This window comes from Ammodytes marinus (assembly GCF_949987685.1).
Source record: "Ammodytes marinus genome assembly, chromosome: 3".
Taxonomy (NCBI): Eukaryota; Metazoa; Chordata; class Actinopteri; order Uranoscopiformes; family Ammodytidae; genus Ammodytes; species Ammodytes marinus.
Window position 1 is genome coordinate 5,790,393 of NC_137232.1, and position 20,365 is coordinate 5,810,757.

The following is a 20,365-nucleotide window of genomic DNA, read 5'->3' on the forward strand; positions in this document are numbered from 1 at the left end:
GGCCCTTATTCTGGCCCCTTGCTTTTCTTTTACTTTTACTTTGCTCTCCTGTCCCCTGTACCCTTTACCTCACCTTTTTATTTTTGACACTTTTTTCCAAATTTTTGCTCCCCTAACCTTTCTGTTCCACTAATGGGCACCATATCAGACAACAGCGCCACATTCCCTTCACTACTGAGAAGCTCTCTCCACCCCTAACCTGCTTTCAACACACCAACATCAACACCACCCAATGGAGACAAAAGATATGATGATGACGAGCATGTTGGCAATGGACAAGGGGGAGAACCAGGGAGAGAGGGACAAAGGGAGAGAGGAGGTGGAGGTGGGGGGGGAAGAGGAGGTGAATGGCAGACTGATGCTGGCCGACGGTCTGGCAGAGAGAGGAACCAAGAGCCTGAGCTCCGGCTCAGGACATCCGCAGGTGTCCAATGGCTTCACCACCACCACCACCAGCACCAGCCCTCAAAGCCCCAGAGAGGAGCCAGGGAGCGCAGCCTGCTCCGGGGGTACGGCGCCCGGGCCTGGAGGAGGAGGCAGCACCGGGTCCTCAGTGCCATCGGGAGGCCTCAGGACTCTGGTGGTCCAACAAACCAGCCTGGAGAAGCCCCGAGAAACCTGGAACAAGAAGATGGACTTCTTGCTCTCGGTGATCGGCTACGCTGTGGACCTGGGAAATGTCTGGCGCTTCCCCTACATCTGCTACCAAAATGGAGGAGGTGAGGAGGCGTTAAAACAAAAAAATATGTTTAGATAAGGAGTTGAGTGAGATCAGCCTTCTGAGAAATCCAATGCTAGAGTAAACAGGATTTTAAGGATAAGAACGATGGGAAGGCTCTATCAAGGTCTGGATTGTCCTGCAGTGTAAACTGTAAATTCACCGTAATCATGGTAATAGTTCCAAGTATGTGTAGCAACTGAATTGTGTCTGTTTAGTTTACTGCACTGCAACTGGTTCCATCAAGAAACATGGAGAGAGGTGGAGATTGTCAACATGTCTACAACATTAAAAGCTTCTTAAAAGAAAGGAGTATACACCTATCAGGAATGATTCAGTGATCACAGTTCTTTAGGATTCACACTTGATTGAACTAATGTCTTGCACAATTTACGGTACAAAAAGGTTTTCACAATGTCACTTTTGTCTGCCTGCGCTCTATTACTACACAATCCTCACCTAGCAGCAAACAGGGGCCTCCCCTTTCTACTTTTATTGAATTTGCAATAATAACATCTTTGCAATTTCCTGTGTTGTGTGTGTGTCTCATGGAGCGAGGTGGAGATGGGGACTGGCAGACACTTGATAGAGGCAACCGTATTAATTGTGTTTTTTATGAGAACTCCCTCAGTCTCTTTTCTCCTTGCTTAATAACCTGTCTCCCAGGCAGCTGCTCAATCAAGCCTTATCTTTGCTTTCATGTCACAAAGACACCAGACAAACACTCACAGACCCACCCACATATATACACAGAATGCACATGGAATAAGTTGACAATCAGATGGACAGAAAAAAAGAAAATTAAAGAGAGGGAGAGAGAGATGTTTTATTGTTAATTTGGAGAGTCCAAAGAGCTGGCTGCCATCCCGTTGCTTCTCCTCCTCTAGCTTTCCTTTTCTCACTTCTTCACTTTGCTTACTTTGGTATAATCACTCCAGCTTTGCAGTGCTCCCAATTTGTCATTGAGGAAACGAGAACCAAATGACCCTCTCACTTTGTTTTCCCACAGATTCAATCGAGGGTGTTGAAACTCGGGAAAGCACGCACTGTTGTTTTTGAAAGGGACTAGGGCTCTGAAAGTGATACTTTACAATATTTAATGGTTTCTACATGGTCCTTTTTTTAATGGTCTTGGTTGTTTGGGAGTTATTAAGAGGGCTACTGAGATTAGAGTTGGAGTGTGAACTTTGAGCAGCATTTCTCATGAGTGTAATTTACTTTTTAATGTCCCTCCATAACTCTCTCTCTCTCTCTCCCCATATTTTCCCCTACCTCTCTCCCTACATGTCTCCACCCCTGTTTCCAACCGTTTATCAATTCAATTCAATTCAAAAAGTGTTATTGGCACGATGACTATTGTGGAAAACAGTATTGCCAAAGCATTACAGATATTACAAATTATAACAAATAAACAGTAAGAACAACCCCCCCCTCCCGTATATACATGCATATACACACATTACAAGTGATAAGGCATAGGACTGTAAATAGTAAAATAATGTCAACAGTAAGAATTAAAAAAATGTGTGACATTTTTGAGTTTTTATTTATCTCCCTCTCTCATCCCCTTCTTTGCTCCGTCCCTGTTTCTCTGCCAGGTGCCTTTCTCCTGCCCTACATGTTGATGGCTGTGTTCGGAGGTGTCCCTCTCTTCTACATGGAGCTGGCTCTGGGTCAGTTCCACCGCAGCGGCTGCATCTCCATCTGGAAACACATCTGCCCCATCTTCAAAGGTAACAGGGCTGAGCGGAGAGAGACAGCTAAACAAATGGAGAAATGAGTTCATAGCAACCGCTTGGATCTCGAAAAAAGATAAGAAGAGTAAGTGAGAGAGGAACTGGCCGTAACAGAACAGAAGGGTAGTGTCAAAGCCGTCAGAGCCTGAGAGACAGTTCATTTAGCCTCGGCGCGGCTCCCTTGAAGAGCATCTCTAGCTTCTTGTACATCTAGCCAGATGCACACACTCTCTCTGTTATGGAAATTGTCACATTTCCATGCTAAATGCCAGGTGCTCTGAAATGTGATAGTATGTAAATATTTTTTTTGTTCTGAAATGTCACCCACTTACCCAATATCAACTTGAATTGGCTTGGAAACACCACTGATGTCTCTTGAAAATCTCGGGAGTGACTGACTGCTGTCACATACTAAAAAAAAAAACTTTCAACAACATGTTGATAGGAAGTAGTTAGTTGAACTAAACTCATATTGTTGTGCCAACGATGACTGTTTTCCCACCCATCCAGGGATCGGCTTTGCCATCTGCATCATAGCCCTCTACATAGCCTTCTACTACAACACCATCATGGCCTGGGCCTTGTACTACCTGCTGTCATCATTCCGCCCCACCCTGCCCTGGAGCTCGTGCAGTAACAGCTGGAACACTGTCAACTGTAACAGCTACATGTCCACCGACAGCAACGTGTCATGGTCCAACTCCTCCACCTCGCCCGCAGAGGAGTTCTATACGTAAGTGCATGTAAGTGGCATGTGGAGGCATAGGGGGAGAGATACACAGCAAGGAGCAACAGCAGCAGGTTTCTGGTGGTTTAAGAACCCTGGTAGACTTACTACCCACCACCCCTCTCCCCCAAAAAACAATTGCAGAATGTAGTTCAATAAAGGAAAGACAGCACAAGTAAGAGTGAATGAAGAAACTTCATTTGATAAACTTTGGCATTGGGCTCTCAATTTCATTTAAATTAGGGTGCCAAAATATGAACTACGTCTTTAGTTAAAGCAGGTGGAGGATGAGAGAGACAAGGATTTAAATTATCACAAGATAAACATAGAGATAGACTTTGCAGCAGAATCAAAATGTTGTATTCCAAGTGTAGTCCCCCAGATACACGCTGCTCTTTATTACCACATTCTTCACCTAAATGGAATTTAAACTGACTATTTATATTTCTTTGGCATGCTGCTTTCATAGTAATTCATTAATGTCACTCAACTTTTTTATTTTCATTACTGTAACTTATAACCCGAGCTGTGTGAGCCCACTCTCCATCTTGTGTTTCACTGCTTTACAGTGTACTGGCTCAGTCTTATCAGCTTCTCACTATACCGTGTCTTTCCACTGAGACAGATTCAGGGTTTATTCCATAGTTGACTTTTCCTAATATATGTTTAAAAGGTTCAAATAAAATCCACAACTCAGTCTGGCGCCAGAATTTCCTGTTTTCAACACAGACCACGTCTCTGCTCAGTGTGTTTAACCTGTGACAAGTCGTTAACCCCACCGTTCATTTTAGCCTCCTGCTTACATTGTACAGGTATTTTGACTTTGGCCTGAATGCAGTCCGTGTGTTGTGTCCCTCATACTGCTCATTTAATCTGAATGTATAGTGTATGTGTTTGTTTTTCTTAGAGGATAAGGCCCTAGAATTCACATATGGCTCTCATAGTTTATTCTCATGCATTGTGACCATTTGTCCTGTTTATTCTTCTTTCTCCCCAAATGCCTTTATTTCTCGCCTGTACTTTGTACCTCATGCTCTTGATTATCTATTGCTGTTTCTTTCGGTGTCACTTCTCCTCTCTCCGTTTCCTTTGCTTTCCAAATGCCATACATCCTATCTTTAATTTGGCACATTCGTTTATCTCCTCTGTCACTTCTTATTATTCTACACATTCTTCTCCTTCCTTTTAACCTCCCTTCCCTCTCCCCCTTCTTCCCTCCCTGATTCTCTTCCACTTTTTCTGGATTTCCCACAACTCCCCATGTCTCTTCTGTTATCTCTACATATCCCATGTTAACCCTTCTCCCTGTCATGGCTGTCGTTGCACACCCTTTAACCCACACCTCTGACCCTGCCTGCCTTCCTCCGCCCAGTCGGCATGTGTTACAGGTGCACCTCTCCCCCGGTCTGCACCAGCTGGGTGCTGTCAGCTGGCAGCTGGCCCTCTGCCTGCTCTTCATCTTCACCATCGTCTACTTCAGCATCTGGAAAGGAGTCAAGACGTCTGGGAAGGTAACTGACGCCTGCAGGGCTGATGGGGGGTGTCAGTTAGAGCGGATGGATGGACTGACTGATGGATGGAAGGATGGATGGAGCCGGAGAGGCAGAGACAAGGATGGTGTCACCCCCAGTATCAATCATGCATCATCATGGGTAGAACAGTTGGTTAGAAATGTTCATAATTAAAAGGTTTGTGGTTCGACAGCCAAACCTGAAAGCACCAGGCTGGACTCTAGCTTTCCAAGGATAATATATTTTAAAGGCCTCATAGTGGGATGTGAACATAAAGTTGGATAAAGCCTTTTGTGGCTCAGAGGGAGCTTCACAAGAACACATGGCCACTAGAGGCAAATTCATGTTTGGGCAGTGAAGACTTAAGGTTGGAAAATAAATGTAATCTGGCCTGTGATGCCCGCTCCTCATCTCCTCGAAGAATGGAATGTTGAATACAATATTCAACAACAATATCCACTGTGCTCAGACATTAGCTTCTATGACTGACTGGACATACACGTTGACCAACAGAAAAGTGAGTTGTGTTCCCTTTTTCCCTCTGTCCTGTATTAGGTGGTTTGGGTGACTGCTACCTTTCCCTACCTGGTCCTCCTGGTGCTGCTCGTCCGTGGGGCCACTCTGCCAGGGGCCTGGAGGGGCGTGGTCTTCTATCTCAAACCTGATTGGGGGAAACTGATGAGCACTACAGTAAGTTCATTGTTGGCAAGGCTTTCTCCGATCTCGCTGATTTTATCGCTGAGCAAAGTTCTTGTCATAACATGCACCATTCACCATCATGGACCCTCCACACTGTCTAAAGGTGTGGATCGATGCTGCAGCTCAGATCTTCTTCTCACTGGGTCCGGGGTTCGGCGTGCTCCTTGCCTTTGCCAGTTACAACCCGTTTCACAACAACTGCTACAAGTGAGAATTTGCCTTGAACGCACATTTAAATAAAAGACATACTAACGTCCTAATCATACTAATTTTGACGTCAATTGGAGTATGTTGTGGTTGTGTATGCGAGTTTTTGTAGGCGAGAAATGCCCGAAGAATTACTTACTTCTGGGAAGATTTTGTGTGTGGATCGACAGGTTACTTTTCCTACTCAACTGCCCCACAATGCATCGCGACTTTTCAAACGACAAATAAGTTATTTTTTTAAAATGTATTGCTTCTGTATTATTCAGTGTAAATGGTCCGACGAACCTCGCATACACAATCCATCGATAAGTAGACAGTATGTAGTATATACATGTTGAGTATGTAGGAGGGAGGACGTTAGTAGGGCTTTTCCAACGCAGCCATAACCTAAATATGTTTTGCAGAAATTCTCCTAAACTCTGTTGTCGTCCTGCCACCCAAACCTCTCCTTTGTCCGTCTCAGAGATGCCTTGGTCACCAGCTCTGTGAACTGTCTGACCAGCTTTCTGTCGGGCTTTGTCATCTTTACCGTGCTGGGCTACATGGCTGAGATGAGGAAGCAGGATGTGGGCTCTGTTGCCAAGGATGCTGGTAGGACAACCCATATCCCAAATACATCAGTCTTCACACTGTATTCTCAGCCTGACATTGTGGGAGAAAACAAAATGGAACCCTAGATTGAATTTAAAAAGTAAATGGGACATGGTAAAAAAAACATGTGCGTTGACATTATGTGAGCACATTGTGTTCATTTGATATGAGGTTGAATGAAAGAGTTACTTTATGGTTCAAATACAGTTTGAAGTCCACCAGAATCCAGTTGTGGGTGATGAATGCAACAACTAAATCCTCTTTTACCCTGCCTCTTCCCCCTCCAGGTCCCAGTCTGCTGTTTATCATTTACGCAGAAGCCATAGCTAACATGCCTGCTGCTACCTTCTTTTCCATCATCTTCTTCCTCATGATCATTATGTTGGGTCTGGACAGCACGGTTAGTTTGTTGATTACTTATTTCATTGTTCTGTTTGCAAAATGTTTCCTCTCTCTCTCTCTGTTGTTGCCCATTGCCCAGCTCTGGTGTGTTCTACTAAAACCTAGACACAGAGGTGTAATATATGCCTTGCTACAAATACAAACACTTTTGTTCTGTTCGACTTGCCTTATTGTTCTCCATAAAGGTGTGGTGTATTATTTGTCCTTGCTGTTTCATTTTGGATAACAGTAAAAAAAATAAAAAACAATGCAACAGGACTGTCATATCTCTGTTGTGTGGCGATCTTGTCTCCTCCAGCCTGTGTTTATTTGCTCTGCCAGCTGGAAAGACCCGTACCGCGCGACTCTTATCACATGCTGATTATCAGTATCAAATCTGCGTTGCTATGAGCCTCCATTTTATGATTGAGGATATTACTGCAACAAGACGGTGTGCTGTGAATTCACATTGGATCAGATCAACATTGTGTCTCTTCATATGTTGGTGATTGTGCGACAGTTGTGACTCACAAGGCGAAGTAGTGTCATACTGCTACTGAAATAAACAGTTGATAATCAGCGTCTTTATCACACACAAGATTCTGATTTTTAAAGATCTCTAAAATGGTTCTAAGTTAAAGGTCCTATGAGGAACTGTGAAGGTTTATGAAACAGTCATATTACAAAGGGCTTGTTACAGCATAAGCTATTTTTATATTGTCTTTGCGAGGGTCCAATTTTTCTGGGAACTGTGCGGCAAGAAGACCGGAAAAGCCATTTTTTTTCCCCGAATGATACAAAATCAAAGTTCAATCTGCTTCACCATTGCCATGTTTAGCATTATTAATCTTACATCATTATTCACATAAATAAATTACATCATCTCGCTCTCTCTTTCACTCACGCGACCGCCAGCACACACTTGGGCACCGGTGTCATTAAAAAACATTACCGCTTATGTTAGAGGTGCCGCTAGAATAGACGGAAAGCAAATGTTCCTCGTAGCCACTTTAATATGATCTGTTGTTTCCCTTTTCTCTCTCTCTCCCTCCTCTCCAGTTTGCAGGGTTGGAGGGCGTGATCACAGCCATGCTAGACGAGTTCCCTCATCTCCTGGTTAAGAGACGAGAGTGGTTTGTCTTTGGCCTGGTGTGTGTGTGCTACCTCGGGGCTCTCACCACACTCACATATGTAAGTTGAATAAGTACATTATTAAATTCAAGTTAACTTTTCAAATACCTCAAATATTATAGCAGCTCATGGTGTAGTGGTTAGAGCCCGCCCCTCCCTTGAGGCTCATTCCGCGAAAATACCTTTAATATCACAGGTGAACCAATTACACCAGACTGCAATTGTATACGGTAGTTATATTTTGATAAAATGTTACTCATAAGATACTTAATTCAATGCCATTGCTTCTCACATCTCGAAAATATCATTATATACCAATGAAACGGCTCCTACTGTTCAAAATGTTGCTGCTGTATTTAAGGTTGTGTAATGGACTGCTAACAGCAATTAGCGGAAATGAGACTAGAGCTGTCTCTGAGCAGGAATCTGTTTATTTCCAACCCTGATTATAGTAAGGCAGTGACCACCATGAGTCTCTACTCCATTAAACACTTACACAATACATTTCAATAACCGCTGACATAGACTTTGTAAATAAAAGGTCATTAATAGCTCTGTGGTGTTGTGCCGTGTGCTAGGGTGGAGCGTATGTGGTGAAGCTGTTTGAGGAATATGCTACCGGCCCTGCAGTCATCACTGTGGTCCTGCTGGAAGTCATCGCTGTGTCCTGGTTCTACGGTGACGATCATCTTTTACAATCTAACTGGGAATGACAGTAGAAGTTGTTTGGAGAGCACGATTCAACACCGTGTTACCAATAGTGTGTGGGGCAAAGATTGTGAATGCTGACATCATTACAATACTGCAATCTTCTCAGCTCTCATATGCACAGAGAAAATGGATTTGTAATGAGGTTGTGTGTGTGTGTGTGTGTGTGTGTGTGTGTGTGTGTGTGTGTGTGTGTGTGTGTGTGTGTGTGTGTGTGTGTGTGTGTGTGTGTGTGTGTGTGTGTGTGTGTGTCGGTGTGTGTCGGTGTGTGTGTGTGTGTGTGTGGATGTGTTCCAGGTACCAAACGTTTCTGCAATGACATCAAGCTCATGCTTGGTTTCTCCCCGGGTTGGTTCTGGAGGGTCTGTTGGGTGGCCATCTGCCCCTGCTTTCTGCTGGTGAGGCTTGTGTATAGCACTAGCACACAAATACACACACACACACACACACACACACACACACACACACACACACACACACACACACACACACACTTAAGAAGGCGCTAAGTTGTGTTAAATGCTGTAAGCAACAATAGGAGAGCAAGCACATGATGATACAGTAGTTCCAGTAGCTGACATTCACTAATTAGCTTTCAGAATAGCTTTGTTATTTTTATCTTGATTGTTGACCTTTGTTGTATCTCAACTTTGAAACTTTTGTTCCTGTTCCTGTGTCTAGTTCATTATCATCAGCTTCCTGGCCTTCCCACCAGAGGTCAGGCTGTTCGACTATCAATTCCCACCATGGACCACTGTCCTGGGCTACTGCATCGGCATGTCCTCGTTCATCTGTGTGCCTGCTTATATGGTCTACCACTTACTCACCGCCAAGGGAACTTTCAAACAGGTAATGTATCTCCTTTGCTTTACATTGGATGTCAGGTGTTTTCTTCTATACGGTCTTTCTCTTCTCCTTGTTCACCATCCCCTCCTCCCTCCTTTCTTCTCTAACTGACACCTCTCCAACAACAGGGATTGCCTCTGTCTCTTTCCTTCCCCTGTGCTGGCAGGGTCTACACATGCCTAGAGATCAAAGGAGCACAGAGCAGACACAGGCCAGAGATCAGCAAGAAAACATCCAGGCCCCATATATCTTACACACAAACACACACACACGCACACGCACGCACGCACGCACACACATATATCAGTGATTCTTGAGAACCGAAACAAAAGGCCGTCTTCCATATGTGACTGCTGTTATGTTTAAAACTAAAAATATTTAAAATTGTAGATGTTATTAGGGATTAAGAATAGAATGTCTGGAGCACAATTATCCCCTTAAAGTTAATTTTATCATTATTATGTCATATATGACACTTGTTATCTTCTCACAACATCCAAAACAGTGTGTCCACAGAGAAGGTTTCAATCTTTCATATGCAATAAAACCTATTAAAAATGTACTTTAATGATTAAAGCTGTTTTCATCAAAAGCAACACTAAATAATCTCTCATATCAATAAAAACTGTTTTTCTACAACACATTCATGTTTTATAAGGATTCTAAGTGGTGGGACCACTTTACTGTAAGTCAACACCGTCAAACATTTCATTATGTAAAATGTAATAAAATCAAGCGAAATAAGGGACAGCTGTCAGTTTGAAGGACCTCTTGTCAAATTCTACCTCTGCAGAGTACATTAGAGTCAGACAGGCTCTGATAAGTGTTGTAGTTTTAGAATATTTTACATTCCGAATCTTGAAAGTCCTGTGTCACAACCATGATATGTCAACACCGACTTACAATTTCTGAAGAAGTTATTTGAAATGTTTTGATCATTTTATTTTCCTGAAGTAGTTCATACTAGCACCAATCATCAACAGAAAAACCAAATGGCTACTAGATAAATTCCATCTGTTATCTTTAAGAAACACCGTCAGACAGGAAATCTGACGGAGTTGACATCTGACGGTGGTGATAGGCCAATGACGGTAAAAAAACAAAAGTTGGGAGGTTGTGTTGAAGCTTAGTTTAGGATATGTTGGATACATACATGTCATTTAATTTGCCGAAACATAGGGTTTGTATTTTTTCAACATTGCACCCTGTTTTGTCCCACTTCTCAAGAATCACTGATATAAAGGGCAGGCATTTACTAATAACACAACATCAACAGTGCTCAAGTCTCAGAATACCCTGCTTTATGTGCGTTCAGGATAGACATGGCTGCCAGGGCACACAACGACTCTGTCAACTGTCGACACACAGGAGTGGTATTTGTCTGTGCATGCAAGTGTAACTGATGTGGACAAATGAGACTGAGCAAGGTCAAAATGCCCGTGTGTGTCTTTGTAAAAGGCTGAGTGTTCTGGGCCATTTGTTCAGTCTCCTCCCAATGCTCTGATCAAACAGAGGTTAAAGTCAGGTCTGTTTAAAATAAGAACTAAAAGGATTAGTCAGGCAACAAATGTGCAGACATTTTGTTTTATAAATGCCAAATATTCACTGGTTCTGGCTTTTTCAAATGTGAATGATTTTAAATGAGTTTTGGATTTGCTTGGAACAAAAACACACATTTAAGGAAGTCAAATTAGTTCTGGGAAATTGTGATGGACGTTTGTCACTTCTTTTGCACATTCTTTAGACTAGTTCAAGAGCACCTATTATGCTTTTTCAACTTTTATGACCTATAAATGTTGTTATAATGATGTATAGTCATGTTTAACCATACTAAAGTGTCAAATAATGACTTGCATGCATTTAGACATAGAAATTAAGACCAGAAAAGTAGTATAATAGGAGATCTTTTAAGATGAAGTAAGCAATTTATTTATGTTAATATAAGTTTTAAATCGCTCTTTATTCATACAGTGATCACTTATATAGTGTGCTCGTTTTATAAAGCCGATCTCTCAGTCACTCGCTCTGCATGTAATCGGCAAATAAACTTTTTGGGGATCCCACTACTGATGACCAATCATAAGAGAGAACGCTACAAACCGGCACGTCTCACTGCCGGTGCACGTGCAGAGCGACAGATGGGTGAATGAGTATGCGCCTACAATGGCGGAGCAGGTAAAAATCCTTCGCAATGTCTGTTTTGATGGTTTTTATCATGTTTTATCACACTTATGGATCTGAGATGATGCTAGATAACTCGCTGCTTGAAGAGGGGGGGCATTAATGTGGGGACGAGGGAAGGGACTGCTAACTGCAGTCACTGACAGGAAGTTAGCTAAACTGACCATTCCGCTTACTGAACCTTTAAGAAAAACACCAGATGAAGCAATTATGTAAATAAATAGCTTTTCAGCCCTATATATACAGTATATGTAGGGTACCTATAATAGGTAACTGGTTATTACTGTAGTACATTGTGTGGCCTCATACTGACATGTTGCATACTGCAAAACCTTTGTAAAACCAACCGCAACAATTTCAGTGGCCCAATCATATTTCAACTTGCTTTGTGCTTTAATCCCCGCCAGGTTCCAGTTTAAACATGACTTACATGGGTTTCATTGACTCACTTTTCTTTTCCTGTCTCCAATGTGTCTCTCTCTCTCTCTCTCTCTCTCTCTCTCTCTCTCTCTCTCTCTCTCTCTCTCTCTCTCTCTCTCTCTCTCTCTCTCTCTCTCTCTCTCTCTCCATGCACAGCGTCTGTTAAAGAGTATCACTGCAGAGCCCAGCAGTGCCCAACACAGAGACTTCATCGTCACCAACGCAGTCTGACCAGAACCCCTGACCAATACAAGGTGTCACTCTAGCTAAACAGAGCGCCCTCATCTGGACAAACTGCAAAACTACAGGACAAGGGGGGGGGGGGGGGCTACCTTTCACCGCCTATATGCCTCTTATCATACACACGCTGCTCTTGTTTTTTTAGCTGTCTCACACCCAGACCTAGATAGATAGGTGGAGAGGCTACAGTAGTTTTGTTCAGCTTGGTTTATGCCTGTTCACCTTTTGAAGGAGTTCTCTGGTGTCACCTGTAAACCCAGACAAACTCACTTTCAGCATGTTCACCATCACTCTTTCACTCACACAAGTGTCCACTGAAGGTCATTAGGGGACACTTGACACCAAGGCATTCAGTGACCAAATTTGATTCAGGTTTTTAAAGTTGTAACACATATTTTATACAATTATATCCTTCTGTGTTCATGTAGACAATAGACTGGGGACGCTGTGTATTGCAAATCAGTCAGACACGGTGACGCATACCTACATGTCAATCCTCTCTCACTGTTTAATGGTTGTATTATCCCATCATGCTGTTTATTTTATGCATTCTTTTATGTAGCACAATTCAGGTATCTTTTACATCTGTTACTGAAGCCAAATATATGATATCTGTTCTGATCATATTTCTAAAGATGTTTCAATTTCGTAGCTGTTATGTTGTGTCGACTGACAGCCCGTGTTTATTTGGTGGCATCTTGGACAAATGACGGACTTGCAATGATTTCTCTACACTGTGAAGCACTGTCTGTTAGTGACATGAACGTGTGTGTGTGTGTGTGTGTGTGTGTGTGTGTGTGTGTGTGTGTGTGTGTGTGTGTGTGTCTGTGTGTCTGTGTGTGTGTGTGTGTGTGTGTGTGTGTGTGTGTGTTATTGCGTGTAGGCCTATATGTTTCTGACTGTTATAAGGTCTGATGAAAAATGGATTACAGACTGAATCAACCAAGTGTATTCATTATCTAACTGCAATATAAGATGTGTATTTATTTTATGATGTGTCTTTGCTGTCATCTTCACCTAACACTTGTTAGTATGACAACCTATTACATGACATAGTGCTGATGCTCCTTGTTTAATCACAGTGGCATTCTGCACTCTGTTGTCATACTAAATAAGTGTTAGTTCTAGAAACCAAATATGGATCAGAGCTAATAGCATTATCAATGGCTTAGTCTGAAAATCAGCATTACTGCTCTTTACTTTCTACCAAAAATGTTTGTGTGTGCGTGTGTGTGTGCGTGCGTGCGTGTGTGTGTGTGTGTGGGAGCAGGAGTAACAATGTGGCGAGTACTGTACATCTACATGTGTAATTACTAGTCAGTCTGGTATTGGTGTAATCTATCCTGTCAATACCTGTCTCCGGATGTGAGAATGTGTGTGTGTGTGTGTGTGTGTGTGTGTGTGTGTTAAGCTTGTGTGTGTGTGTGTTTAGCTTGTGTGTGTGTGTTTGGGTGTGTGCACCTTGATTAGTATGTTGGTGCACATATGGGTGGTTGTGCAAAAAAGGATAAGAGGTGATCAGCCCTTGTATGTGTGCATGCTGTGATGTGTGTTTATACAGTACTTTAAATGTGTGTGTGGGTGTGTATTGTGATCTCCTGTTGTCTTGTTAACTGCCAAAATATGTTAGGAAGGAATTAAACTCCATCTTGCCTCTCTCTATACCTCTCAAGATTATGTTTTGTGTATGTCAATAAAAGACTGTATTTGAGAAATACACCTGTATAGAATGAAGATATATAAATATATGGGAAATAACAGATAATAAAGATATATGGAAATAATTAAGCTCTGCCATCTGTTGGTTTATTATTTGTTTGATCCCTTTGTCCAGAGCCGGCCCAAGCCTTCAGGGGGCCCTAAGCAAAATATGATTAGGGGGCCCCTCTCCAATGTTAGCGCTGCTGAAACTATAGATCTTTGTTAAATATCATTCACACACCCAGTGTTTTCCGCTATTGCTTCCACTGTGCGGCTGTGCGAAAATATTAGACAGCCGAGATTCAGACCCTCCTAGGGAGGTCCGGGGGTATGCCCCCCCAGGAGATTTTTTTAACCTTTGTAAAGTGAAATGCATGAATCTGGTGCACTTTGAGAGGAAAATGAAGAGGCTAAATCTGAGAAATTTTGTGTGAACAAATAATTTGGAGACACTGGTTCAGATGAATTAGAAGCTATTGGAGAAGGACACATACAAATATTGATATAAAATAAAATATTATGGAGGGTCCTCTGGGTTGGGCTTGGAGCTCTTTTTCTTTTACGGGACATATTTCTCTGTAATATAGTGAATGCATTTAAATGCAGTGTGAGGAACTAAGCAGAAGAACTCTGTTGTCCTGCTACTGTATCTTTCTTTCCACAGACAAGGCTGAAATAGGCTATAGACTATACACAGTGCATGGGCAACTGAGGGCAGCCCCATTTCCAATTGTTTTTAAATAAACTCAATACACACTGTGCATGGATGTGAACGTGACATGATCAGATAATTTCGGATTTCCTCCCAGATGAACTGATTACATTTTTAGGCTATTAATTATCTAGACCAAAACATTTTATTCCTTTTTTTGTATGATAACTCACATTTGCATAACATGATGTTAATATCAAACACACAAACTAAAAAAAAAAAAAATATTATTATTTTTTTTGGAGGGGGCCTCCCAGGCAGTCGGGGGCCCTAAGCGGCTGCTTAGTTCGCTTATGCCTCAGGCCGGCTCTGCCTTTGTCAGTCCAGTTTCGTACACATTAAACGTTTTGTTTGATTTGTTTTACCTTTGAAAAAGTCAACATACTTCTTCATCCATTAACAAAAACACATATATTATGTACATTGTCAATATGTCGCCTACAGTAAAATAGATGTAATATCTAATCACTATGAAATATGTTTAATGTTAACTTTAGATGGATACAACTGACAGATGAAATACAGTTTAGCTCAAACAATTGTAATCGCAGTGCTGTGCAATAGAACACGTCATCCATGGCATGTCCTCAGTCCAGTAACAATACTTAAGAAACACAAAGAAATGTCCAAGCAATTCATCATTACATAGCCAACATAAAGAACGGGAATTAAGAATAATATCAAAGGATCCGAGCTAGGAATAAATACAGCACGTAAAGAGCCAGAGCGATATGGGATTCTACATAGAAACACAACATACCCACATATCTTTTATCAGGGGTTCCTCAAATGCATTCTTCAAAGAACTGCGGCCAAGGCGGTCACACGCAGGACACCCATTAGCCAAAACAATAAACCCTGTCTGTTAGACAAACTGTGTACTGAGACAACTGCTTCCAAACTACTCCTAAAACACCTTTAGTATGTCTGCACGGATACCTGCAACAGTTCCAAAAGACAATGGATGACTTTATTCGCTGTCTTGTTGACCAGCGGACACTCTTAACTCATTTCCCCTATAGTAGTTTTCTCTAATGAAATTATATCAACCATATCACAAAGCCACGAACAATAAAACTGAGATTGTCAACATGGCTAGACACCGCAACGGCTGATGGAAAGGACTGTGTTTTACTTTGTGTGAACTAACTTTTTCAATCTCTTCCCTTTTATGAGATGCTATGCCAACAAGACATAAGTATGCTGACTGGGTAGGATAGTCACCAAAAGCGACTAAGATGTGAATGCTTTTTGATGAGACGATGAAACGCTGAATTCAACATTATTGCCTTACAAGTGGGCACGGTGTGGGGCTCGCTGTGAGGATGCTCTGTGAGTCACTGTTTGTAATGACTGTGTCAATGGAGGGACAGCACTCTATTTGCCATCCATATTGACTGCACAATAAGCTGCTGGCTCAAATCTGACACCGCACAGGACCAAACCTGGGATGCACTGTTTTTATCTGTGGTATCAAACATGTTTTATGACTCCACTCATTTGAAAGTAGACTGACTCAACAGCATTCAAATGGATGTTATCTTCATCAAAGGCGTCACCAGAGCTGAAAACCATGTGTTGCATTGAACCTTGTTGAGCGCTGGCTAGCCCGACCTGTCAGGTATATTCTGTCAACCTGAGTGTATCTTCGTGTGTTTGTGTGTGTGTGTGTGTGTGTGTGTGTGTGTGTTCATATGTGTACAACACAATGGCTCCTTGTCACCACTGATTAATCCCACAACTGAAATCTGCAATCGGCTGCATTAGCACACACACGCGCACACACACACACACACACACACACACACACACTCACACACTCACACACTCACACACTCACACACACACACACATTCACACACACATACACAGGGGCAGGAGTGTTTGATTTCAGTATTGGTCACCCTGTGTGAATAGTGGCCAATATATAACAGATGTGCAGTTATTCATTATGTAGCCAGTGAGTACAGTGTATCATCAGGTAGTGAGAAGAAACTTTGAGAGAAGTTTTTTTATTATTTCTGCGTGTACTTGTTCTCCCTTCCCACACATTCTATCTGCCAGCTTCCGAATGAAACTCCGAGCAGACATTTTTTTTTACTTTTAATTGCTCGTCCCTGGATGTGCACATAATCATGTGAGCCCATCACTGAGCTGTGTGCCAGAGCTTTCTCCCATGTGTGTGGGCGTGTGTGCTTTATTGTGGCAATTTCCTCTGGGTTCCTTTCCCCCTGACTGATGGACACATCCTGTGTTCTCTGTCTTGCCTTATCGCTGCAGATCTATATTAAACAGCGCAGCACAGCGTATCCCTCCGCCTCTGCCATACCTGTCATCTCAGCATCTGCCTAGTTGCCTCGCTGCCTGCCAGCCCCTCTCACTATCAGGTGTCTATCAAGACCTCCTTCTCATTTCATCTCCCCCCAGCTATCATATCTTTTTATATATTCTTTCCTATATTAATTTGGCCAACCTGGAATCTGCATTGTATGTGTGGTATGTGTATGTGAGTGAGTGAGTGAGTGAGTGAGTGAGTGAGTGAGTGAGTGAGTGAGTGAGTGAGTGAGTGAGTGAGTGAGTGAGTGAGTGAGTGAGTGAGTGAGTGAGTGAGTGAGTGAGTGAGTGAGTGAGTGAGTGAGTGAGTGAGTGAGTGAGTGAGTGTGTGTGTGTGTGTGTGTGTGTGTGTGTGTGTGTGTGTGTGTGTGTGTGTGTGTGTACAGGCACCAGGCATCTTTGTGCGGACCAGTATCAGCTGTTAACCATCGGAGTGGGGACATGTTTGGTAATTGAAGACATGTTGCGTGGTCCTCCAAGGGCTGTTTGAGGGGTTAGGACTAGGTTTTAATGTCCAAGTTAGAATTGGGGTTAGTTTAAGGGTTGGGGTGAGGCATTTCGCTCTGATAATTCAGGGTAGGGAAAGGGCTAGGGACTGCATTATGTCAATGGGTGTCCTCACAAAGATAGTAAAATGATGTGTGTGAATGTATCTACTGTCTTTCGTCAAATGTAACATCCATAGATGCTGTCATTTTGAGAAATCCCTCATAGATTTTGTTCAGCCATTTGCACTGTGATAACCCTAGTGCTTCACCGCTGCAGCTCCCTTTGACTATCACTTTCCAGAGAGCAGCTGAGTTTGACATATCTTTCTTCTCCCCTTCTGTCTGTCTCCCTTCAGTTCTCCATTAAAAGCATTTTTTTGACAGCGTTCCCGGGGGGTCACTCGACCTTTCTTTTCTTTTCTGACGGAAAAATCCTGGCGTTTACCTCTCTAACTTGCTCCGTCTGTCTTCTCCCGGTGTCTCCATCTCTCCCCCCTCTCTACCCAGCCTCTCTGCTGATCCCCTGATACTGCCGCTAGCCTCTGAAGAACAGGAAATGAAACTCTTTTTTTCTTCTTTCTCTCTTTCGTCTTTATCACGCACACACCATGATTCCCAGCAATGGCCGTCTCTCACTCCCCCTAATGAACTCATTTTGCAAGAAGGGAGAATACCATCTTATCTCTGCAGAGTATAGGCCCTCTTCTTTCTCTGACACAAACACACACATGCACGCACGCACGCACTCGCACACACACACACACAAACACACACACACACACACACACACACACACACACACGCATGCACGCACTCTCCATTCCTCGCTTTCCTCGCCTTGATTTCCATAATTGTAGCCAAGATACACTCCAGAGGTCCTTGAACTGTTGTCTTCTCATTACAGGTGAATGAGATGAGAAAGGCAAGGAGACGGGTAGAAAGACATAGTGAAATGGTCTCTAATATAATAGTAACTGACGTGCTTTGGCTCCATTGTTCAGGTATTATAAAGGTGTGTGTGCAATATAATTAAGTAGGTTAGATGAAGGAACATGAAATCTCCCTGCTCCTTTGTTCAAGTGTTTTATTTTTATTTGTCACCCATATGCAACCAAACCTAATGTACTCCTACCTGTTACATCACACTTCAGTCATATGTTTGGGGGATGTTGGAATACAGGGAGTGCCAGCCTAGAAGCAGCTACAGTTTCTCAATAGACATATTTATTGTAATGTTTTCAACTTATATCGTTCCGGGCCTAAACCGGGTCATGTTCTACATCCATGGCTTTAAAGATGTAGCCTGGTTTATTTCTCTATCCCAGATCAGTCTAGCCTTTTTCCAATCTTCGTGGGGAGGAGGAGCACGCCAGATTCAGCTACAGTGTGGTAGGAGGTTAGGGTGAGTCAGGAGCATGAGGAGGACAGCAGTTCAAGATAAGAGTTCTTGTGAAAGCCCAAGAGAGCACGGGGTGATGACTGTGGTCAGGCAACCAACAAAACAAACTCTTGAAGACACATGGCTGCAGATAAGATGAAGAGCAATGATACAAAGCACTACAGGACAGTGACCCATGCATGAACAGATCTGAACTACACCCTGAAACTGTGCCAGAAGCCACAACATATTTTAAGAAAACGCAACAGAGGGAGGGAGGGAGCAACGACCTGAACATATAGATGTACTGTACAGTGTGAGTGTGCGTCGGGGATGCCTTTATTTTCACGCGCAAAAGTCACTGTATTGTGGATTGAGCAATATCTGCATATATATTTTGACTTGTCTAACACAATGCAGGTGTTAGGCATGACATGAATTGATTCATTGTCTGTAATTGGATCAGAGCCATCACTAACAATATTGTCACAAGAAGACAGAAAGTCTGCCATGGGGGAAGGCCTGTTGTCACATTGTTATGAAAATGCATGCAAGTTGATGTGGGAAAATGGGGAAAAAACGCCTGTATGCATGTTGGAAGAATTTACCACCTACAACATTTGTTAGTAATCAACAGGTAGTTTTAGAATAGTTTTATAAAATGCTAACAAGGAAAGGTTGTAAAATGCTCAAATTGGAGAGCTAACCCCTTAATTATATAGCTCAGACTTTGGACATAATAATAACCCCATACCTAAACAATTTGGACTATCTGTAGCTGTAGGGGTGACACTGTTGCTCCTCCATACATCCAACAGACCCTCTCCACAGGGTCACAGCAACATTAGCAAAGTTAGCATTCATTTGGAAATCTGATATTCGTTGTCCCTTACACACTAGTTTAGTAGTTATCAAAGTAAAATGTCTGCCAAGTGAATGCTCCAATTTTGGTTACTGTGCCCGTCCACATAATAGTGAATTAAATGAAAACAGAGCCTGAAACAAGGCTGTAGTTTGGTAAGCGTGATCAAACAGTACATTGGAGGGCCATTAACCAAAAACAATCATCTGAGGAATGCTTAAAAGCTCAGAGTTGAGAGGAAGACAGCGTTATGATGTATTAGTGAAATTATAGCAGCCTGTATTCTCATGACTGCATTATGTTAAAAGGATAATACAATTGAAAAAAAAGTCCTAAATCAGATGATCTAAAATTAAAGGAATACTTCACCCATACGGAACCAGCGTTCTATCATTATAAGATAACTATTATAATATAATGAATGAGGTTTTTCTTCTCTCAGTCTTCCCTTAGTCTTCCCTTGGCCCAGCTGTCCTGTTAATTCTAACCCTTACTGTGATGTCACAGTAAGGAAACTGTAGGGTTAGACAGTGAGACCATAAAACACTCTTTCTGCCTTTTCTCAGGCTAAGATGATCCGATTTAAAAAAAATTGCACATTTATACTGCATAGGATCTCCGAGTTCAATACACCTTCATATTCCAACCAGTGAAGTAGGCCTTATTGTTTTTCCTACTATTATGAAATAAATGTTTCAGAAGGTCAGAGGATCCTAAAATGATTCTCAGAACATACTAAACATCTTCAGTTTGCATCTTGTGCTGTTGTCTGTCTTAGTTCAAAGGCCACTTAA

At 42.4% G+C, this 20,365-nt stretch overlaps 1 protein-coding gene across 1 annotated transcript; it reads left to right on the forward strand.

Moving 5' to 3' along the window:
- Window positions 1-232: 232 nt before the first annotated feature.
- On the forward strand, window positions 233-12,087 carry slc6a4a (solute carrier family 6 member 4a; the record flags this gene model as incomplete). The annotated part of the gene is made up of 13 exons (XM_080025102.1): window positions 233-719; window positions 2,317-2,451; window positions 2,965-3,187; window positions 4,554-4,692; window positions 5,248-5,382; window positions 5,495-5,598; window positions 6,062-6,189; window positions 6,477-6,589; window positions 7,630-7,761; window positions 8,280-8,379; window positions 8,707-8,807; window positions 9,091-9,258; window positions 12,013-12,087. The coding sequence occupies 13 exons, from the start codon at window positions 233-235 to the stop codon at window positions 12,085-12,087; spliced, it is 2,040 nt and encodes a 679-aa protein (XP_079881228.1).
- Between the last annotated feature and the right edge of the window lie 8,278 nt (window positions 12,088-20,365).